Raw genomic sequence first — 24,036 nt, forward strand, 5'->3', positions numbered from 1 at the left:
CCATCCCCATTCCGCGGAATGCTCGTGGGCGGCCAACCTCCAGTTCTCGGCTCGGTCCCGGCGGGGTCGCCTTCCTCTCGCACTTTGGGTATCGATCCAGCTGAAGTAGAGGGGAGCACGTAGCTGAACTTCTCTGGGGACCGAGGGATCGGGAGCAGAGGTGGCCAAGGAAATGCTGAGAGGGAGAGGAAGTTGACAAAATTTGGGGTGGGGGGGCGTATGGCGTTCTTCAGTAGCCCAGGGCTGCCCCAGCCTCCCTCTGCGGGGCACTGGGTGGAGCTTGACTGAGGGTGGAGTGGGGACACCGCCCCCTCTCCCTCCGCCTCACCCCCCTTCTCTCCAGCCGCGCGCCGAGCTCCGGTGCACCGCCCGCCCAGCACCCGGACTCCGGCCCAATCAGCAGGGAGGGGAGGAGCAACTGGGCTGGGGCGGGGCCGCGGGAAGAGGCGTCGGGAGGGGGCGCGAGGGGCGGGGAGCCGCCAGCTTGGCCGGCCCAGGCAGGCTGGGCAGACACGGACGCGGCAGTGGCGGCCGGCATGGGCGATGGGGGCGCCGAACGCGACCGCGGCTCGGCGCGCCGGGCGGAGTCTGGATGCAGCCGTGGGTGCGACCGGGACCACGGAGAAACGGAAGAATTTCGAGCTGATGCGAGTGGCCAAAGCCCAAGGGAGGTTGCCAGGACCTCAGCCTCCAGCCCCGCGGGTTCCCGGGAAAGCGGGGCGGACAGTGATGGGCAGCCCGGGCCCGGCGAGGCAGACCACTGCCGCCGCATCCTGGTACGAGGTAAGGGGACCGCCGGCGTTTCCCATTCCCTTGGGCCCTCACTTTATCCCAGCTGGGGCTTCCGACCTTCCCGCAGTCTTCGCCTTTCGATTCGTATATTCCCTCACTCATCATTCACCCGTTCGTTCGACAAATATTGTTTTTGAATGCCTATTGTGTGCGACACACTGAGGGGAGCGCGGGGGACAAAGCAGCGAATGAAAGAAGCCTCCGTTTCTCCGCCTTCCAGATCTCATCCTCTGGGCGCGCATCCCCTCTCCCTAGGCCCATCTGGCTGGGTACAATGATAGCGACCGAAATGGGTTCTGGAAGCAGAATGCTGAGAGCTAGGTCACTGTCCCGCGTCTCTTAGGGCAAGGACGGAGAAAAGTGTCTGGTGCGCTCCGCAGACCAGGATGTGGAGGGAACAGAGTGGGAACCGGCTGAAGAAGGCCCGGTGCTTCCTCGACCCCCCCGCCCCCAGCCTGCTCCCCATCCCCAGCAATCAGCACCATCCCAGGATGTTCTCGGTGGAGGGTCCTGGCGGGTAGCATGCTCCTGATCCCACCCCCACCCCCTGCCTGTGCTTCACTGTTCCAGTTTCCACTTCCTCGAGGGGCCTGGGCCCAGCTGGCCCAGCTTCCTTCTCCCGGCCTGTTCTTCGGTAATTCTTCACTTTCCCCTTTCCTCTTCTCTCTCCCCTCTTCTTGTCCAGCCATTTCTCCGCGCCTCAGTCCCCTTCCCAGCACTCTCTGCAAGAAAACATCCCACCGAGGGAGGTGGGGCGGGCTCCCGGGTCCCCAACGCAGGTTTTCCGCTCTACCACTTTTATTAGATCTGGGCCTCCCAAGCTATGTGGGAGGAGAAACGGAGTCTCAGGGATCCTGCGCTCACCCCTTTCTCAGGCTGCGACTAGAGCCTGAAGTCTGTTGTCCCCTTCCCCATCTCGGAGCCTACGCTGGCTAGTAACAGCTCAACTCGTCCGCGGTGGCTCCTTCGGCTGGCTTGTCTTCGCCTCTTTTCACAAAGCGCCCATCCTGGATCCACTGGGCCTCTGGCATCCCGAGTTTCTCTGATCTGAGCTCTGGAATAGCATGGCGGAGTTGGTACGAGCTCCCCGAAGCCTCTGAAAGTAACTAAGGATCGGAGACAGGGCCAGGCAGAGCGGGGGAAACAGCACAACATGAAAGCAAGGAACGGAGGGAAACTCAGGAACCCTGGCTTGGTAGAAGAACTCTTGGCACCAGGAACGAAGACCTGAGATTGTTGGGTTACCATCACTCCAGGGACAATCTTGAGTTAAGGCCACTAGGAATTCCAGCAATTGTATGGACGGCCCTCTTGGGCACCTGGAATTCAATTCAATTCCACTTTGTTGACTATGAGTGCCTCTGACTGCAAGGAGTATACAGTTTGGTTTCATAGAGAAAATCTGTAGGTAAGACCTCCAGCCTTTGGCTGTGGTGGATCACATCGCACTCCACCCTTCTGCCAAGACAGTTGTGAGTTCTGAGCCCCTCTCCCTCCTCCTCCATTCTCTTAACTTTTTTGTTAATCTAATACAGATGCCAATGCAACCTTCTCTAGGTGCAGACACACAGATAATGGGAATGAACTTCCACCCTGTAGGGTGGGGCCAAACAAGCCAGCCAGAGATGTTCTCCCAGACATGTAGGGAAGCCTGTCTACATCTTTTGGAGTGAACTTTTATAAATGTACATGCTTCTTAACAAAGTCATACATTTGTAGAAATCTAAGGGAAACATTAGCTGTGAAGCACAACGGATATATTTATGCACCTAACAGAAATGAAAGGAAATGGAGCCCTCATAAATCCCTCTGCCCTTCCTCATTTAATGACAAGGAGGTTATTATAGGCCTGAAATGCCCAGGATGTCATTTACCACTAATCCCTCCTGGCCAGGGTCACCTACCTGTGTCAATCACTCCCAGCCCCACCATGGCTCAGAGTGGAGACTGATAGATGGAAGAGGCCTGAAAACTGGCAAAGGGAAGTCTGCCAAGCCGTGGCTGGCTCATGGGCCCAAGGTACATTTTTGCCCTTGACCCTCTGAGGACATATTCCCCCAAAGTGTTTTGGAAGAAAACCATTAAACCGTGGAACAGAGGCATTTGTTTTGTCAGTCTTGGATTCTGTTGGGGGTAACTCCCCCCGCCCCCCCCAAAAGAAAGGGATCCCTTTCTCTGAGTCTTGTCAGCTTTCCTTTCGTTCTGCACTTGCCTTCCGGAGAATAGAGAATACATCACAGGATAGCAAATTTATTGAGGGGGTCAATAAATTTGCTTGGGCACAGCTTGGGCAGCACAGATACACAAACCAGTTTTTTTGTTTCCATTTCCTCATCTGTACTAAGCTTGGTAAGGATCAGAAGTGTTCAGAAAAACTGAAGAAACACCAGCAGAATCTCATGAATATTCATTTGTAGAAGGAGAGAGTGGCCCACAAAACATTTCTAGCAGATGGAGCTGTGGGCTGTGCTGGTCAAAGGTTCCACCCAACGCACTCCCCACCTTGTACCAAGCATAACTGGGTGACATTGGAAAGTGAGCAGCATACAGGTCAAGAACCCACTGGTAGTGAAGGAGAATCAGTGTCACCTTGCAGACAATGGTGCAGCACTCCCTAGTTCCCTTGGTGGCCCCTGCTTGGCGGACTCTGCTCAGCTGAGGGAGGCTGACTGTTCTGCCCATTCTGCTTCAAAATGGAGGCTGCTTCACACTGCCCAAGCAAGGCCACTAAAAGGGCATGCATACGCTTACCAGCACACCCCACCTCACTCTACAGTGAGCCTTCCTCCCAGGCCCCAATGCATCTTAGGTGGCCTCACACCCTGTGTGCTCAGCGCTCTTGGTCATGGAGTAGTAGAAGAATCCTTTTCTTTTATGATAGAAAGAGTAGGACAGCCATGGTCAGGAGTCAGCTGGGGAAAAAATAAGCAGTCCAAGTCAGGGCTACCTTCTTAACATTGCAGCAGGGCCAATTTGGTGGAGCTGGGATCCTGGCAGGCAGAAGTCCCAGGGAAAGTGTAGCTCAAAACTCCTATAACCTTCCAGTCCATGCTAACAACCCATCCTCTCACTCAGATGTGCCTATGTGCTTCCCAAATTAAGCCAGATATGAATTCAACAGCGGTATTTGACAGAGCCTAAAATGTGTGCAGGGACAATGCATGGCTACAGCACTTGCTCCCCCAAAGCTACCCCTTTAGAGCTGGCCTCTAGCTTTGGGTCTTAACGATCCATTCAAATACACACCTCTGGCGTCCCTCAATCTGGAAATAGAGGGCAGAATAATGGCAGGATCTTTGGGAGAAGTAACTCATTAATTAACTAGCAAAAAAAAATGCTGTCACCAGAAAACTGGATAGACAGTCCCAGAGTCTAGGGATTGGGGTGGGGGGCAGCCATTAGCTTGGGCTAGGAAATTACTCCCAAGGAGTACTGGGGAAAAATGGGAATTGGCCTTAGTGGTATCTGGCCCCTCGAGAGAATCTGCAATCAGTGAGTACTCCTGCTCCTGTGTGTACAAACACAGCACAATGGAGGGCAATCCTGGGGGCCTACCTCCTAACAGACACTGCCAATGGCACTGCCACTCAAGGGGCCAGGACTTCAGAGGCTCTGCCTGGGAACTGACTAGGGGTGGGGGATAGATAGAAGCCCCCACCCCTTCACCCCCAGCAGCCTGGTCTGGGCTCAGCACCGCCTAGTGTCTGATTTCCGGCCAGCAACTGGGCCTGAGTAAAATTGTCCAGGCCGCAAGCCTAGCTTGGTGACAAGCAGGCAACAAAGATGAGCCGCCTGGCCATAGTTCCTATAAATCTACAAATAAATCCGATACCCAGGTCCAATCCCTAAACCCTACATGGCTCATGCGAGGACCACACTTTAAGAATTTGACATAGGTTTTGTTGTTAGTCGTGGTTTTTTGTTTGTCTGCTTTTCTGACTCAAAGTCTAGCTCTGTGGCCCAGGTACCTCTCTATATGCCTACCTAAGCTTCTTCAGTGCTGAGTTTACAAACATGCCCCACCATACCTGCTCTATTTTTTTTATTGGCTAATTTTACTGTTTTTGGAGACTAATGTGTTTTATTTCTTTTCTTGAGGTTGATTTGTTTTAGGGTATACTTTTCCTTTTGTGGCTCCTGGTTTGGCAAGAGATCCACACATATTCTAGCTAGAGTCATTTGGGTCATTTGGGTCTTTATTCTACCCCCCCCCCCCGTGGTTATTCACCACTCCTCTTACCCTCCCCCTCCCCACAAATAAAAACTGGCATCAAACCCCAGCCAGATAAGTGTCTGCTCTACCCAGGCTTCATTTACAAGGAAACGTGGAGAGAACGCCAAATGGCTCTTTCCTTTCCTGCTATTCCTAACTCTTTGAGAGGCTACTCTGACCTCCAGTGACCCAGGATTCCCAGGTAGTGCCAGGTGACTCTGAAAGGTATGGGCGTAGAAGATAGACCCTTCATAATCGGGGATAAGGAGCTGGTGAAGGAACTAGGGAGCCGAAAGGAGATCGCTCTGGCCGGCACCCCGGGAGCCATCTCCCACAGCTAATTCTAGTCTTCCTGGATCTTGGCGGGATCTTTGGGGAAGAAAAGGTATCTACTCACAATATAGCCCGAGGCGGCGCCATTTCCTCGCTAGCTCCTTATTCCAAACTTGTTGAATGATTTTCTTTGATTCCATTTAAACGGAAAGAGGACCATCTAAAATTTGCCTCCTATTTCCTTTTTGTTTAATATAAAAGAACGATTAAACTGAGTTTCCTCAGAGAGCCAGTGGCCGATTCTCTTTGTGCATCGCTAGGTTCTGTGTCCCAGTATAAGAAATCTGACGGAGGACACGGAGACGTGGAAACCTATTGGGTATCCATGGGGCCGTGGGAGCTAGGCAGGCTATTGCCCTGTGCTATCGGGGATTGCTGCGGTTAGGAGCCTCCTGCATGTCGATGTGGCCCGGGCCACGGTGGAGGAGGTAGCTGGAGGGACTCTGCCCTTAAAGTCCATAGTGGGAACACCCGGTTAAGACTGTTTGTTGGGGAGGGGAGGGCGTTGAAAGGCCCCGTCGGTGCCTGCGGAGACCAAGGGCCGTAACCACTTCTCTCAAGGCCTAGCTTCTCTCATTTCAGGATTTCCTCCGAAATCATAAGGGTGCTCCTGTGTGTGCCCAGTTGATTCCAGCGGGGGTGCCCACACGCAGCCTCCTAGCTTGGAGATGTTCCTGGGGCCCGTGGAGGATGGCCGGCCGGGGAGGGCCCGGTGCTCCTTGCCACATCAGGAACCAAGTGGGAGGTGGGCGCTATGTGCTCCATCCACACAGAAGCAAGCAGTAGGCACTCACAGATTTCTTTAATTTGGCAAATAAATGACAGAAGACAAAACTGTCCACACATACTCCCCCAGAACATATGCTGTGAAATTTCATTTTTTTGGCGTTACAATTTAAAAATACATGAAATGGCAGCCATGGGAGCACACAATATAATCTTTAAAATACAAAGTTGACAGGACCTTAGGTTTTGAATTCTGCTTGTGCTATCTTAAACTTTGGGAGCCAATGAAAAATTCTGAAAAACTTTAACCTTTAAAAATGATTATTACGATTATTTTATTTTATTTTTTCACTTTAGTGGCATCTATTGCACAAAGGGATTTCATTGTGATATTTCCGCAAATACATACAATGTACCCAAATCAATTTCACCTGTCACTTCTTCTCCTCCCCTTTTTTAGCTTCTTGAAATTGGTTCCAATAGATTGCATTGTTCTATTCTTGTCATACGGTGGATAAACTTAATTTACCTTTTAATTTTTATTTATTTATTTTTGGTGCTATTACTGGTGATTGGACTCAGATACTTGGCATTATCCTTAGATTTTTTTTTTTCCTCAAGGCTGGTGCTTTGCCACTTGAACCACAACTCCGCATCCAAATTTCTCTTTAAAAATATTTTTAGAGGTACTGGAGTTTGAAGGCAGGGATTTCTACTTTCCAGGCAGGAGCTCTACCCCAAAGTCCAAACTTTTTAAATTAATTTTTTTCACAGTAGTCAGATCACGGAGGAAGGCAGCTGGGAAGGCTGATTCGCCTGGACCGCTGGGGGGGTGGGGGGGCGGGGGCCGTTAGCCGGCCGGCTTGCTTGCTTTGCAAAACTAGCCCGATTGGAAAGAATGGCTGGTTTAAAGCCTGGCATCTGTCTCCCCCGAGTCGCTGTCCTGCAGCCCGAGGCTGTAGTTCGGAAAATCAGGGCAATGGAAGGCATGGGCTCTCTCGGTGTTTTGGGGAGCCTTGTCTCTTCCTAAGCCTCACCCAGGCTCCCAGGGTCCACCAGCCAAGCTTGAGCCCAGCGGGGCTGGAGAGAAGCTCAGCCTGGGTCAGTACCGCGCTGACAATGTAAACCGGTAAACAGATGATTAAAATTCAATAAGTAACACGTGTTCCCTTCCAAAGACAAAACCGGAAGCAGTCGAAGGCCACCATTCCTGCTGCCCTGACTGGCCATTTAGGCCATTTTCCCACTCCCATCTATAAACACAAACACTTAGAACAGAGCCGTGTTATGTAGGCTGCTTGTAATTTACCTTTAAAAATGTTTTGTTTTGAATCTGCCTTGGACTTGTTTTCAGGTTAATCAGATCATTCTGTCTCTTTGATTCTAATCAACAATCGTGGTTTGGAAAAACCTAATTCCTCTAAGGGTCTTCTGGTTATTTCTTTTCTTTCTTTCTTCTTTTCTTTCTTTCTTTCTTCCTTCCTTCCTTCCTTCCTTCTTTCTCTTTCTTTCTTTCTCTCTCTCTCTTTCTTTCTTTTTTTTAACATATACACTGTGAAATGAACTCCCAAGCCAAAGAAGAGGTTTTGTTCCCATTTTGAACGTTATAGTGAAATAAATTTCTAGCCATTTAACTGCTCGATTCTTTGAAAGGTTGAATGCACACAATTTTAACAACATTTTCAAGTTAATTATAAAATAGATAATTCATCATTTTTTCATGCATATATCAAAACGTGTTTTTAAGTACGAAGTGAAAAAAACTTCTATCCCTGACCCCACCCCCCAGCTCCCTCCCTGTGGGTCGAAAGGCAGCCATTTTTATTGTTTTCTAAAATGCCCTTCTGCATAATTTTTTTTTTTTTGCTTTTGCAAGTTAGTGCAGCTATGTGACTTTGGTTTTGTTCTTACAGTGTATCTTGGCATGGAAAGAACTTGTTTTTATTTTACAGATGCATACTATTCCCTCTATGGGGGCTGGAAAAGCCATGATATATGTAACAGGGTGCTCTGTTGGTGAACATTTAGCTTTTACATATAATTCTGCTACTGTTATATGTAATGCTGCAATAAATAAATTTGTTCCTTGGTTATTTCCAAATGGATGGGTATAACTGTTGAAGAATTCCTTAAAAAGCAGGTTACTGGGTCAAAGGGTATCTTTTTATAATTTGGAAATAATGCCAAATTGCCCTCCATCCAATTTACACTTGCTTCCAGCAATACCGGAAAATGCTCATTTCTCCACACATATTTTTCCCCATTTAACAAATAATATGTGGAATTCAAGAACTACTTCTTTTGAACACAGTATTCCACTACATAGGTATTATACTATTTATTTAACTATATTCTATTAGCGGACAGAGTTAGGTTGGTTCTTTTTTTTTATTATTATGAATGTTGTAGTGGACATCTTTTCATCCTAACTTGACCAAATAGTTTTACAGTAGATCTGATGAGGCAATTTGGAAAATGTAAAAGCAGGTGAGATATTTTATTGCATTAAAGAAAACATTGGTTTTGTTATGATAATAGTATTGTAGTTAACTTTCTTAAAGGAATTTTTTATGAATAAATGATACAATGTCCATGATGTGCTTAAAACTGTGGCAGTACCAAAGAAACAAGATTGTTTCTGAGTTGATAACATTTAAAGTTGGAGGATGGATATCGTAATTCTTTATACTATGCTAATTTATGCTTGACATTTGTCATGAAATGCTTAAAATAATAAGGGTCATTTCATACATAGATGGTGTAATAAATAGAAGGTAAATTCCTGAAGTTTTAACCATCTAAGTATACACACTTAAAGTTATTATAGATATTTCTGCATTTTATACTAAAACTCATTTCTATATCTGGCAATGAAAGTACACACACACACACACATACTTCTCACTCAGAATATACTTTAACTTCTAGGATAAAGTCTTTTCAAATAAGAAAAGGCAATTTTCAATTACTATTGAAGACAAGCATGTTTTAATAATATATTTATCCATTTTAATTTCCTCTTCTGTGAATTATTTATTTATACTTAGCCATTATTCTATTATGTTGCTTAAGCTTTTCTTACAATTGAAAATGCTATTTATATACTTAGGAAATGAACTCTTTTTCTGTAACTTGTTGCAAACATCCCCAGCTTTTTTTTTTAATTTAAACTTTGTGAGATCCCCCCCTAAAAAAAACTGAAATGAAAATTATAATCATGGATAGTGGCTGGTTTCTTCTATGGGCTAAATTTTAGGTTTTGATTAGAAAAGTTTTGTCTATCCAAAGTAAAAATAACCCCCACATACACAAGCCCCTCAGTATCTGGTTCAAATCCCCTCCCACTCATACCCACATTCTTAGATATTTTGATCCCTTATATAGAAAGACAGTGTTTACATCTAACCTCACACATCCTCCTGAATACTTTCAATCATCTCTAAGTGACTTATATTATCTAATACAAAGTAAAGGCTACAGAATCAATTGTTATACTGCACTGTTTAGGGAATAATGAGAAATACCTTTTAGTAATAAAGAGAAATGCACTTTTTTAAACTGAGTACTTAAGGTCTGAAGTCAGTTGAATTCACGGATGTGGACACACACACACACACACACACACACACACACACACCTTGTTTCCATACATTTCAGGGGAAGGCTAGAGGTCTAGCTTGGTGACAGATCATTTGCCTGATATAGACAAGGTCCTGGGTTTGATCTAGTGATAGTATTGCAATAGAAAGCTTTATAAAATTTCTGAGACACATCCTCTGTGCCATTTGCATTTACTTGGTCATTGTAAAATTGCCCTCTAGAAATGTATAATTATATCAATATAAATAATATATGAATATTAACAGAGCTTGAGAAAATCTAACTACCCTCAATTTGGCCAGCACAGTAGTCCTAGTCTGATAAAATATGACATCTCAAAAAATATATCTCTTTGCTCCTCTAACTCAATTCTCTGATTCATTCTGAGCTTTTAGTATATTTTCATTTTTATTAGCCACCTGCCTTTTTTTCTTCTATGGATAATTTCCACTGGGCTACCCAACTTTGCTTCCAGGTCTGCCGAAGCCGCTTGTACTAAACATCTATTATGAATACTTTCTACCAATCTATCATTTCTTTTAACCATCTGTCATGATAGAGACGCTTTTATTCCCAGATACTCAAATCTATCCTTTATTTCCCTTTAATTGTTTTCCATAGTTTTTCCTCAAGTTTTTTTGAGATTTACTATTTTGCATTTAGAGGCCAGTCTACTCTGTGTTTATTTTTACATGCAGTGTAAGAAACACAACTAATGAGCTAATTTTCCAAAAGCTATGTCTTTAATAATCCAGGCTTTTCTCCAACTAATTTGGAATGTTATCTTCACAAAACACTCCAAATCCCCCTAGATGCATGGATTTATTTCATAACTCTCATACCAGCATCATACCACTGCAGTTGCTGTAGATTTGCAACATACTTTTCTGTGTTCATGGGGAACATTCTCTCCTCATTCTTTAATATTTTTCTTAACTATTCTTCCACTTTTAATTTTATCAATAAACCCGAGAGTGAATTACCCATAAGGAATTTTAAATATTTTTCTAATCTTTAAAGAGTTGCACAACTGAGTTGCCATTTAACAAAGCAGTTTATGGATGCAATATGGCTTGATCAATTTCAACATTCTGATCCATCCCTCCCAACCCATCTCTTCCCCAGTTCCCCATTTTTTCTTAATTTTTTATGCTATGCATTGAATTTTTTTCAATTAAGAAGATGGATTTATGCATTGAATTTTTTAACTGCATCCCCTCCTCCACTTCTCTTCATTCATGTACCCCACCCCTTTCAGCTACCCATTTTCTGGTGTTTATTTTGTTGACCTTTGATTTACCTTTCTAGAGAATTACAGTTTGAGTTCTCTCCTGAATTTACTATTTTTCAGTTAATACATTTGTGTACACTTACATACTACCTAAAGTATTTACTTATGTTTTACTTATAAACAAATTCTAGCTTCCATATGAGAGAAAACATGTAACCTTCGTCTCTTCCGGTGGGATTGACTTACTTAACATAAATTTCCAGGTCCTTCCATTTATTTAAATTTTCCAGGTCCTGCCATTCATTTACAGATGCCACAATATCATTCTTTCTAATGGATGAGTAAAATTCCATTGCGTATATATGCCACATTTTCTTAATCCATTCCTCCATTGAGGGGCATCTGAGCGGATTCCACACTAAACACAGTTGTACTGATGGCTTTCTTGTATCCTAGTTCCATAAGGAGTTTTGATAGTAGCTATGTTATATTTGTGAATTAGGGCAGGAAAGGCCTGGTCTCACTTCAGAGTCAGCACATTGACAGCTTGTCATGTGAACAGACTACTGCTAGGTAGGAAATAAAGTCAGACAAGGCTTTCTATCAGAAGCCATTCCAGGAGGACTTCCCCCTGGAGGTTGGGAGTGTAATTATTATCAGGCCAAAAAGTCTACCTCTCCCAAGCAAGACTTGGGAGACAAAACTCACCCCCATTTTCACCCCTAGGATGCACCCTTTTATGAGACAACAAAACTCAGGATTCATGTCACTAGACTCAACATGATCACCTCAACAGTGTCTAAGGCTGTCCCTCCTTCCTGGTGTTTCCATCAGATCCACCCCCCAAGGGACAATTCAGAGAAGAGGGGCCATGTCAATAACAATAGATTACATTTTTCCACAGAACAATACAAAATTTTATAAGTGCACTCATATGATTAGGCCATCGTGCTTGGGTAGGGACTCATCTTGGTACTCAGAAACCCAAGGTGAGGACTGTTGTCTTCTCCCTTGCTTCCAGAACTATCTCAGCCAGGAGAGGGAGGTGCTAATGCACACACAGGGTTTACTAGCTTTCAGGAATTTGGTGAGGCACAATCTCAGCTCTCACTTTCACCTTACCTGGTTTGAAATTTTTTATTAAAAGTAATTTCTACTATAAAAACAATTTTATTACAAAGCATTGTTTATTACAAGAGTTTTATTATTAAAGGTTTTATTATAAAACTAATTTTTATTGAAAATAATTTATTTTAAATTCTTTAGCAGCCTCCCTCCTCCACACAGGGTCTTTTAAGAAGAAATTATTTTGCTACCTCTATATATCCCCAGGCTCTAAAAATGGTACTTAACACTTAGTAGGTTCTTATTCAATATGGACAATACCATACATGATTTCATGAGTTATTTGTGTGTGTGTGTGTGTGTGTGTGTGTGTGTGTGTGTGTGTGACTAATTGAAGATAAATATCTCCTGGACTTTTTTGCCTAGGCTGCCTTCTAGGCTGCCTTCAAACTGTGCTCCTCAGATTGCAGCCTCCTGAGTAGCAAGGATTATAGGTGTGAGTCACCAAGGTCCCTGATTCCTCAATTATTTTCTCATACTTAATATCAGCTCATAAAATTATTGTCTCATTCCAATTTTAATTGCTTTAAGATATTTTGTAGTTCAAATGAACCCTAATTTGTTCAGCCATTTCCTTTGGGTGAATCATTGAGGATGTTTTCATGCCATAACAAACCTCATTGCTATATATACTTTGAAGCATGTGAGTCTACATTTATCTAGAACAAATAGTTCCTAAAACAAAGTCACTAAAGCAAGTTATATACATCTTAGAAAGGGGCAAGTGGCTCATGCCTATAATCCTACCTACTCAGTTATGCACGTATTTAATTTTAATAAATGCAGTCTGTTTTGAGGGGTGGTACAGGAGTTTGAACTCAGAACCTTGTACTTGCTAGCACATGCTCCGCCATTTGAGCCATGCTACCAGCCCTAGATAAGTGCAATCTTAAGTGGCTATAACACAGGGTCCTGGTGGCTCATACCACCTAGCTATTCAGGAGGCTGAGATCTGAGGATCTCAGTTCAAATCCAGCCCAGGCAGGAAAGGCTGTGAGACTCTTATCTCCAATTAACCATCCAAAAACCAGAAGTGGAGCTGTAGTACAAAGTAGTATTTTGCTAGCTTTGAGAAGAAATGCTTAAGGATAGCACTCAGGCTCTGAGTTCAAGTCCCATGATTGATTCCCCCCCCCAAAAAAAAAGGCTGCAGTATTTATGGTCCTACATAGATATGAGATATGATTTCTCTAAAGTACCTTATTCTTTTGTTAATCACCTATTGGTGTCTTTGCCATCTCACTGTGACAGTGGCTTTTGGTTGCTGTTTAACCTTGCATTATCCTGATTACTACAAAACTATGTCCATCATTTAGGGTTTTGTTTTTTTTCTGTGACTGACCCAGATAAATTACTTATGCATTTTTTTCTACTAGGCTGCTTCCTTCTTGTTGTTCCTAGAGTTTGAATTCAGGGCTTTGCCCTTGCTAGGCAGGTGCTTTACCACTTGAACTTCCCATGTAGTCTATGTTGCTCTGGTTATTTTAAAAATAGGGTCTCAGGGGGCTGGGGATATGGCCTAGTGGCAAGAGTGCTTGCCTCGTATACATGAGGCCCTGGGTTTGATTCCCCAGCACCACATATACAGAAAACGGCCAGAAGTGGCGCTGTGGCTCAAGTGGCAGAGTGCTAGCCTTGAGCAAAAAGAAGCCAGGGACAGTGTTCAGGCCCTGAGTCCAAGCCCCAGGACTGGCCAAAAAAATATAGGGTCTCAGTATTTTCCTGGAGTGACCCAGACTGAGAGTTCCCTATTTATGTTTCTTGTCACAGCTAGTATGACAGGAATGCATCCCAATTCCCAGTATTGATTGAAACTTCGTCTCATGAACTCTTTTTTTTTTTTTTTTGCCTAGGGTGGCCTGAAGCTTCAATCCTCTTGACCTCAGCTAGGATTACAGGCATAAGCCAGTACTGCCCAGCCTTTCCTTTATAAAATATTGTTTATTGAACTGACAGTATTTGCCTGTGATATATGAGTCCCTGGGTTGGATCCCCAAGAACCACAGAAGAAAAGAGGGAGAGAAGGAGGAAAGAAGACAGGAAAGGAGGGAAGGAGAGGAGAGGGAAAGCAGAGGGAGGAGGAGGGAGAATAGAGCAGAGGAGGGGAGGGGTGAGGAGAGAACAGGAAGGAAAAATAGTAAATAGTTCTTTGATTAATAATTGTATTTTGTATGTTCTGGTTATCATTTCTTCACATCTTTTTACAAGTATTTTTTTCACAGTATTTTGTTTTGTTTTGTTTTGTGTTGTGTTGGTTGTGGGGTCTGGGAGCTGTGCCTGAATTCTTTTGTTCAAGGTTAGTGCTCTACTACTTTGAGCCATAGCACCACGTCCGGTTTTCTGGTGGTTAGTTGAAGATGAGTCTCACAGTCTTTCTTGCCTGGACTGGCTTTGAACCACAATCCTCAGGTCTCAGCTTCCTGAAAAGCTAGGATTACAGGCGTGAGCCACAAGCACCTGGCCCTTCACAGCATTTCTTGTATTTTTCTTTAGCATCAGTGCTTGTCTCACACAAGCTCGCAGCTTTGACAAGGTTACATGCATTATTCATGCTCCCTTTATAGTCTCCAGTTTTCTGTCTTCCTTATAAAGCTAACAAATCTCAGGTTACAAAAATATCCCCCCCTATATTTTCTTGTAATGCTTTTATCATTTTATCCTCTATAATTTGCTTTAACATTTACTTGAAATATGTTACTTACAGTGTAAGAGAAGAGTTTTACTTCATTTTATTCCCAATAGATAGTTTATGATCACCAACCTACTTGAGGCCACTTACTGACTAGCATGTGTCCACACTTTTTGGCTGTCTCTTTATCGTTTGTTTGGTTATTGTTATAAGGGTGACATACAAAGGAGTTATAGTTACACAAGTTAGGTAAAGAGTACCTTTCTTTTTTGTCCCTTTATCTTGGAATAGATCACTGTGTGTGCTTGTGTTCAGTACTAGACCCTTCATTCTTATTGCCTACCACCATTCTGCCATTCGAGCACCATCTCCAAATCCATAATGCATTTTAAAATTAAATACTCACTTTAGCCTCATCCTAAGCATGGAAACTCATGGGCTTATTTTTCTAATAAACATTAAAATAAGCACACAACTTTTGAAATGACCAATGTTTGTCACATACCATTTAAGGTCATCTCACAATCTGCAAGTGGAAGGGTGAGGCATTTGGAAAAATAATGAATTCTTTGCATGAATTTGTGTATTTTGGGGGGACAACAGGGTACTCTACCTTTATGGCATGTTTTTGTTGTTGTTGACTTTATATTTTGAAATAGTTATAGAGTTACAAGAAGTTGTGAAAATGGGAGAGGAAAAGAAGGGTTAATGAAGGATGAAGAGGATTAAAGGATGTTACAGAGAGACATACGCATGTTTATGAAGAGAGCATAGTGAACCCCACCACTGCTATTTGAGAAGAGGGGACGAGGAAGAAGAGAAGTGAGAATATAGTAAAGGAGGGGAGTGTATATGTGTGTGTATATGTGTCTGTGTGTGTAAAACTCACAAGACTTCCTCATATTACAAATGTATGCTAATTAAAAATAAAAGTAAAAGAAAAGATATTGTAAAAATAGCCCAGAGGTATCTCATACACACCCGTTGCCCAACCCAACTTCTCCCACTGACAGCATCTTATGTATCTATAGGACACCAGCAAAACCAGAAGCTGATGTGGCACTGTAGAATTAACTTCTTCAGATTTCACCCATTCTTCTTTGCACTCATTTTTTCTTGCATATAGTTCTATGATGTGTCCTCACACATATAGACGCATTTAACCACGACTACACTCAAAACACAGAATTACTGTGTTACCCCAGAGTGCCTTCCTCGTGATCCCCAGTTGTGGTCACATCCTCGCTCGGTACCAGCAACCCACCAGAGCTAAGAACTGAGCTCATTTATAGGTGTAAACCACCACTCTGACTTTTTATTTTCCTCTAATGTTTTTAATTTTAGCTATCCTAATGGGTATTTCTCGTGGTAGCTCTAATCTGCCTTTATATCGTGGCTAGTGATGGATGACAACTAAAAATGTATTCATATTAGGAAGTTGTACAAAGGAGTTACAATTTCATAAGTCAAATTACAAGCAGCTTTTTGGATGACAATGTCATCCCTTCCTTCATTTTCAGAGGGGACATCTTTTTATGTGTGTGTGCTTGTCTATGTGGTGGTTTAATTTTTAGATTTTTAGAATAAAATCTATGTTTAATAAGAGTACAGAAATTTGATCATAAGCAAGTGAGATGTAATTGGGATGTAGCTCAGTGGTAAAACATTTGCCAAGCTGTGGCTACGTGGCATGTTTTGGTGTCTAGTAGCCAGTCTGAGATTGCCTTTCAGTGACCCTGAGGGAGAGAGCTGACCTTGTGTGTGCTTGTTGGAAGAGGAGAGGTAAGTTTGCATATGTTCTGACCTCATACTAAGATGCTCAGACTCAAGCGCTTTGAGGGTGGGCTCCAGGAGGCTGTCTTGGGGAGATGGTAAGTCTTCAGGACCAGATGTGACAATCTCTCCTTCTGACCATACCCCACATGGACAGACACATTTCCTTAAGCCAATGGCTCTGCAGATAGAGTCACTTGGGTACGGAAGGAAGTTCTCAGAATTTACAATGGCAGAACCCAAGTAAAGAAGACCAGCTCCATCACAGACTCATCACAAAAATTATTCTATGCTTTTTGGAATGTGAAAAGAATGGAGTTGGGGGGACCAAGAGTTCCTGAGAAGCACTTGGTTCCTAAGATACATCAAGAACAAAGCTCTATGCATTTGATGAGCTCTGCTGGTATCAGGGGAGGACTTAGGCTGGGTTGGAGGGCGGGGGAACAGAGGAAGGGATCCTGCTGAGCAGTGATTCGCCTTTTCCCTACGACTGACTGGCGCTTGAGAACCTCTGAGATCAGAAGCAGGAATCATGAGCCAGATGATTATGGAGGAGCTACTGGCATAGGCAGGAACCCTCAAGAGTCAGTTTGTGAGGCAGGGGACCAGAGGGCAAGACTGAGGTTAACCCTGACACAAGGAGACACTTTGGTGGGCAGCGCATCCTGATATAACTCCTTTCACATACACTCCAGGAGGAGGATGAACCCATTCAAAGATTCCTTTCTTTTTCAACCCATAATGAAAATATTTTTTCTTTCTTTTTTTTTTGTCAGACATGGGGCTTGAACTAAAGGCCTGGGAGCTGTTACTGAACTTTTTTTTTTTTTTTTTTGCTCAAGGCTAATGCTCTACCATTTTGAGCAATAGTTCCACTTCCAGTTTTCTGGTTGTTAATTAGAGATAAGTGTCTCACGGGCTTTCCTGCCTGGGATGGCTTCAAAGTGTGAGCATTAGATCTCAGCCTCCTGAGTAGCTAGGATTACAGGTGTGAGCCACCAGTACCCAGCTGAAATCTTCTTTACTGTAGCCTATCGTGTAAAATAATAAGGATTATCCAAAGAAGGTACTCATGAATTCAAATGAGGTGGTTTTTCTCCCACTTCTGTATCCCTTGACCCTGGGCCTTTGGCATACCTCAACCAACCCTCTACCACTGAGCTTTATATTGCCAGTCCTTGATCTGACCTTGAGCTCAAGATCCCCCTGTCTCTACCTCCCAAGTGTTGAGATTAGAGGCATATAGTACTAAGCATGGTAAAATTCAGGTGTTTCTAATTTGTTGAACACTGTCAGTGTGATCACGAGTAAGTTATTTAAAATGTGTTCTGTTTTCTCACCAGTAAAATGAGATTTCCATGTCACAGTTCCAACTCCATTGATACACTGGGAGGGTTAAAGTACAAAATCAGTTCCTGGCCTAAAGCAAGTATTACAGAAATGTCACCTTAAGTCTAAAATGTTAGCCTCTATCCTACTGTAAAGGCCAATTATGCACCCCCTGGTGGATATTGGAATTACTGCAGCTGTGCTAGTTGTGTTGATGTCTGCTTCCCAGGACTGATTTGTACAGTTTAGTTTTCCATTGCTGCTGTTCTGCTTCCTATTATGGCAAATTACTGTTAATCTCCTTTCACTATTGTCAGCATCATTCATTGGGAGTTGTTGGGTAAATCTTTCAGGACATGATGCTGCATATTTCTACCACCTGATGGCTCAAACTCAAATAATTTCCACTCTTACGGTTATAGCTAATTACTTTCCTAACCATTTGTTCAGGAAAATAGTTGACATGTTGTGTTGTTACTAAGTGATGATGATGATATGTGGTAAATGTGGGCCAAAGTTTTCAGCCAACCTCCCTCCCTCCCTCCCACCCACCTACCTTGGTCAGCCCTGGGGCTTGAACTCAGGGCCTGGGCAGGCCAGTCCTGGGGCTTGAACTCAGGGCCTGGGCACTGTCATTGAGCTTCTTTTGCTCAAGGCTAGCACTCTACTACTTGAGCCATAGTGCTACTTCTGGCTTTTTCTGTTTAATGTGGTACTGAGGAATCAAACCCAGGTCTTCATGCATGCTAGGCAAGCACTCTGCCACTAGGCCACATTCCCAGCCTCAACCACTTTTTTGCTTCAGAGCCTGGACAGAACTCTTCTCTCCTGTAACGTGGGAGTTGTCTTTGGGCTGCTCCTGGAGATCCTGTCCCCCTGTGCACCAGCAGTTAACCTTCTTGTGGACCCCAGAAGGGTCTGTGAGGCAAAGGGCTCACTCATGCACACATGCACATATACACACACAGCTTAGAGGCTGGCTGGCTTCTAGGCAACTTCAGTAAATCTTACCTACCACACAGTGAAACTCTGCCTCAACATCAACAAAAGACACCTGCTGGTGATGTAACTCAGCTAGTGAATTAACCTGGTTCCCTTTATGGATCCCGCAGATGCCAAGGGAACAATCCGGGAAATTGTACTGCCCAAAGGCCTGGACCTGGACCGCCCCAAGCGGACCCGCACCTCCTTTACTGCTGAGCAGTTGTACCGCCTGGAGATGGAGTTCCAGCGCTGCCAGTATGTGGTGGGCCGTGAGCGCACAGAGCTGGCCCGCCAGCTGAACCTCTCAGAGACACAGGTAAGAGGCCAGGCCTAGATTTCTTCACTCCTAGAGAGGAGTGGCAGTCTAGGAACTACTTAGGGTATAGGCCATGTGTTACCACAGGGAAACTTGACTGGAAGAGTTCAAATAGACATGAGATGGATATAAAGCTACTAGCAAACTAGAGCAAGTATACTGTCAGCAAAAGAGTCTCACCTGTCATGGTAGTACACACCTATAATTCCAGTTCTCCAGAGACTGAGGTAGGAAGATCTCTGATTTGAGGCCAGCTTGGGCTACATAATGGGGGGGGGGGCAAAGAGGCCTTTCAAATACATCTGGCACATGGGTACAATGCGAGAGAAGGCCAGATAAATAAGGCAAGTAGACACTCAGGGTGCAGAGAGTGACTTAGGAGAACGTTGACATATGGGCAGAACCTCGGGGATAGTAAGGGTTTGGCTTGCTGGAAACAAAGGTACTGGGAAGACACCCAGCACAATGCCATGTACCTATAATTTTAGGTACTTGGAAACCCGAGATGGGAGAGTCATTTGAGCACAGGATTTCAAGACTAGCTTAGGAGCATAGTGAGAGCCTATCTCCAAACAAACAGACAAACCATTCTGGAGAGAGATGAAATATGATGCTTTGGGGCTAGGGACTTCTTCTCCATTCTGGACCCTTTCCCACCCTCTTTCACCTTTCCTTCACAGCCTCTCTTCTGCAGAGGAGGGATCTGAATTCCACTGTGCTTAACCCAGAGGAAGATCCTTTCATAAACCGAATACCTTCCCTAGGTAAAGGGAGACACTTGAAGCTGGTGTTAGAGCTACAAAATGATAATCATAACAATGCTTAGTACTTACCAGCACCAGGTACAAAGTGCTCTGCATGCTCGTTGATGAATCTCTCCAACAACCATGTGCTACATCCACTATAATGATCCTGTTTCAGACAAGTCAAGATATTACCTAGGCTCTTGCCTGTCATCCTAGCTGCTCAGGAGGCTGAGATCTGAGGATCACAGTTCAAAACCAACCCAGAGAGGAAAGTCATGAGACTCTTATCTCCGATTACCATAAAAGCTGGACATAGACATATGGCTCAAGCTCGGGGGACAAGGCCCATGCCCTGAGTTCAAGCCCGAGAACACACACACACACACACACACACACACACACACACACACACGTGATGGAAATTGAACAGGTATGATATAGTTGAAGGGAGTAGGGGGTCATCCTTGGGGACCAAATTTTGTCCCTGGGTGCTCTACTCTGTGAGCCAAAATAACTTTTCTCCTTGAAGTTGATTCTTTTCTTTTTGGCATTTTGTCACAGTCACAGGAAGGTAACACACCCTCCTTTGTCTTTCCCTGATGCTGGGATTATGTAATAGCATATATAAGCCTCAGCTAACCTTCCCTGGAAGCCTCTCTTACCAGGCTCCCTCCTGGGGGGCTAATATAGCCTAAGTAGTTTAGTCCTCACCATGACCCTGGGGTCTGATGTGAGATGCTCCTCATATCAAATGTGGCACATGGTCCCACACCATCAACAAACAGCCCTATCTGAGGCTAAGTGTCTCCGAGAGACCTACTTTGTCCTCCTCTAGCCATGCCCTTCCCTTTGGGGTGATGACTTGTCAACCCTCAGGAATGATGCCCTCCAAGAACCTGCACTCATCCCAGAATTCCTCACATGTGACACTTATACTTCCTGCCTGAGACTCTCCCTAGACTGTCTTTCCCAGGGCAGACCACAGCCATGATTCAGAACCCCAGTCCCTGCCTGGTGAAATCACACAGCCTCTTATGTAAGATTTAAACTGTAAATCTCTGAACGGGAGTGTGTTGTATGTTACTCCAACTGGAAAGCCTGGCCAGCATCAAATACCTACCTACCAAACTCAGAAATCAGAGCTACTTGGTAGTCCACAAAGACTCACGTTTGACTGGATATTTTCTTGTATAAAAATGATGTCTTGTCTTATACTATTAACACACTAATACCTTCCATATTTTCATGCTTATTGTTGACATCATTTTATACTCCATATGTCTCATTTTATACATTGTCTAAAAGATCATACTTACCGGGTGCTGGTGGCTTATGCCTATAATCCTAGTAGCTACTCAGGAGGCTGAGATCTGAGAATCACAGTTTGAAGCCAGCCCAGACAGGAAAGTCCCTGTGAAGACTCTTTATCTCCAATTAACCGCTCAAAAACTGGAAGTAGTGCTGTGGCTGAAAGTGATAGAGTGCTAGCCTTGAGCAAAAGAGCTCAGGACAGGAGTTCAAGCCCCATAACTGACAAAAAAAGAAAAAAGGACTATATTTGTTTAGAAACGAAAAAAGCAAAAATTCCCAAATCCAAGTCCAAGACTCTCCAGTTTGGGGGAGGGGATGGACGCTATTAGCAGAGTATGAATGAGCTCTTGTACCCTTTGTATGTATGCCAGAGCCAGGGTGGGCCATGAGCCAGGGGTTCCCATTTTGCCTCTTGCCCCTGCAGGTGTTAGAGTTGGTACCTGGAGCCTAGACCCTCAGAGCACTATTTTTCTCACCTTGGAGTCACCTAGTGAGCTGTGGAAACTGCTAGAGCCTGGATCCCAGCTATCCCCCTTTCTGACTGGGTGATTAGCATAGGGTGTTCAGTTTTAAGCTCTTCAGGTAGCTCTCATGAGTGGCCAAGGTGGAGAGGCACTGCACAGCAGTGGGGAGAGGGCTGGGGGGATGGAATGGCCATCGTGGAGGAAGGGGTGTGAGGAGATCCTCTGGAGGCTCCACCAAAGCTGCTGCAAGCATGTGGACTTGGGCACTTTGGAGACCCCATTGCGTGATGTCTACCAGGAGGTGGGATGCTTGACATGGACTTCAGTTAACAGGCCTGAGTCCCACGTGAAACTGAGAATTACCAGCACATAAAAGGTGGCTAAGGCCATAAACATGGCCAAGAGCAGAGAGTATACAGACCAAGAAGGGACATTGAACTCATTAATTTCACCCACCTTGTGTGCCAATTCATTCCTCCATCCTAAGCCAGAATCTACTTCAGCAATGAAGGGGTGTCCAGGATTTGGGGATGAGAGTCCCTAATCAGTTCCCCTGAGCAGGCTGCTTGCGTGAAGACCTTAATGACAATCTGTTCTTTCTCCTCCTCACCCCTTGTGTCACCCACCTGTGCCTTCCCCATCTACTTCTTTCTTTGTTTCCTCCTGCCTGTCCACATTGCTCTGCCTGTCCCCCTGTCCCCTCCTGACATCTGAAGGTGAAAGTATGGTTCCAGAACCGCCGCACCAAACAGAAGAAAGACCAGAGCAGAGACCTAGAGAAGCGGGCATCGTCCTCTGCCTCCGAGGCCTTCGCCACCTCCAGCGTTCTGCGGCTTCTGGAGCAGGGCCGGCTCCTCTCTGTTCCCAGGGCCCCCAGCCTCCTGGCACTGACCCCTGGCCTGCCCAGCCTGCCTGCTGTCCACAGGGCCACCTCCTTGGGTGACCCCAGGAACTCCTCCCCTCGCCTCAACCCGCTGCCCTCAGCCTCGGGATCCCCTCCACTGCCACCCCCTCTGCCAGCTGTCTGCTTCGCCATGGCCCCGCTGCTAGACCTGCCTGCTGGCTACGAACTGGGATCCTCTGCCTTCGAGCCCTACAGCAAACTAGACCGCAAAGGAGGCAGCCCTGGATGCAGCAGCAAGAAAGCTACCACTTAAGACTCCCACGTGTGTCTGTGTGTATGTGTGTGTGACACTCGGTCCCAGTACAGCACTACCCAGCCTCCCAGTCCCAGCCAACTGCACTGAGCAGGCCCTGAAGCGGAGGTATGGCAAGCCACATGCCCGCTTTGCCTGACCTCAGCTCAGAGACTCAACCAAATGGCCTTGGTCCCCACAGTGTGTGTGTGTGTGTGTGTGTGTGTATGTGTGTGTGTGCATGTGTGTGCGTGTGTGTACATGTGTGTGTGTGCGTGCAGTGTGCATGGGTGTCTCTCACTGAAATAAAGGAAAACTATGAAAAGAAGGGAACCAGTCCCCATAGCACCATCTAACTTTGTTCAATTCCTGCCCTCCCTGCCAAGGAAAATAGGCTAAGTCAAGGGACTGTATGGGGGTGGGGGGACGGCTGGAATCTGAGAATAAAGTTGGGTGAGACATCCATGATGTGAACCCACAGGCTCCTAACTCCCAATGGAGCATGCATGTCAGTACCTCCACTGCCCTCCTCCCCACACTTAATGCAACATTCTATCTTTGGTTAACCATTACCCTACACAAGCTCCTCTTTCAAAAACTTCAAAATATGTTGGGCATTGGTGGCTCACACCTGTAATCCTAACTACTCAGGAGGCTGAGATCTGAGCATTGCAGTTCAAAATCAGCCTGGGAAGGAACATCTGAGAGACTCTTGTCTCCAGTTAACCACCAGAAAACCAGAAGTGGAGCTGTGGCGCAAAGTGGCAAAGTGCTAGCCTTAAGCAAAAGTGCTCAGGGGTAGTGTTTGGGTCCTGAGTTCAAGCTCACAACCAACTGATGAAAGAGAGAAAGGAAAGAAAGGAGGGAGGGAGAGAGGAAGGGAGGGAGGGAGGGAAGGAGGGGAAGGAAGGAGAGAGAAAGGGAGGGAGGGAGGCAGGCAGGCAGACCAGTGCTAGTGGCTCAAGCCTGTAATCTTAGCTATTCAGGAGGCTGAGGATCACAGTTAAAAGCAGCTGGGGCAGGAAAGTCTATGAGACTTATCTCCAGTTTACCCCCCAGAATCCTAGAAGTGGTACTTTGGCTCAAACTGGTAGAGCCCTAGCCTTGAGCAAAAAACCTCAGGGACAGCATCCAGGCCCTAAGTTCAAACCCCACAACTAACAACAACAACAACAACAAAAAGAATGTGGATTATGATAGAGTGCTTGCCTAGTATGCATGACGACCTGGGTTTGATTCCTCAGAACCACATAAACAGAAAAATCCAGAAGTGGTGCTGTAGCTTAAGTGGTAGAATGCTAGTCTAGAGCAAAAGAAGTTCAGGGGGG

At 45.1% G+C, this 24,036-nt stretch overlaps 1 protein-coding gene across 1 annotated transcript; it reads left to right on the forward strand.

Moving 5' to 3' along the window:
- Positions 1-536: 536 nt before the first annotated feature.
- On the forward strand, positions 537-22,729 carry Vax2 (ventral anterior homeobox 2). Its single transcript, XM_048353570.1, has 3 exons — positions 537-783; positions 18,864-19,051; positions 22,289-22,729. Exons 1-3 carry the CDS (start codon positions 537-539, stop codon positions 22,727-22,729), a joined length of 876 nt encoding a protein of 291 aa, XP_048209527.1.
- Positions 22,730-24,036: the final 1,307 nt, after the last annotated feature.

Source organism: Perognathus longimembris, chromosome 8, assembly GCF_023159225.1.
Source record: "Perognathus longimembris pacificus isolate PPM17 chromosome 8, ASM2315922v1, whole genome shotgun sequence".
Lineage (NCBI taxonomy): Eukaryota > Metazoa > Chordata > Mammalia > Rodentia > Heteromyidae > Perognathus > Perognathus longimembris.

Bases quoted from the DNA above. Each gene is read 5' to 3' on its own strand.
- Vax2 (XM_048353570.1), top strand. From the start codon at position 537: ATGGGCGATGGGGGCGCCGAACGCGACCGCGGCTCGGCGCGCCGGGCG. The intron at 784-18,863 runs GTAAGGGGACCG...TGGATCCCGCAG, and splicing joins CCGCCGCATCCTGGTACGAG to ATGCCAAGGGAACAATCCGG. The intron at 19,052-22,288 runs GTAAGAGGCCAG...TGACATCTGAAG, and splicing joins TGAACCTCTCAGAGACACAG to GTGAAAGTATGGTTCCAGAA.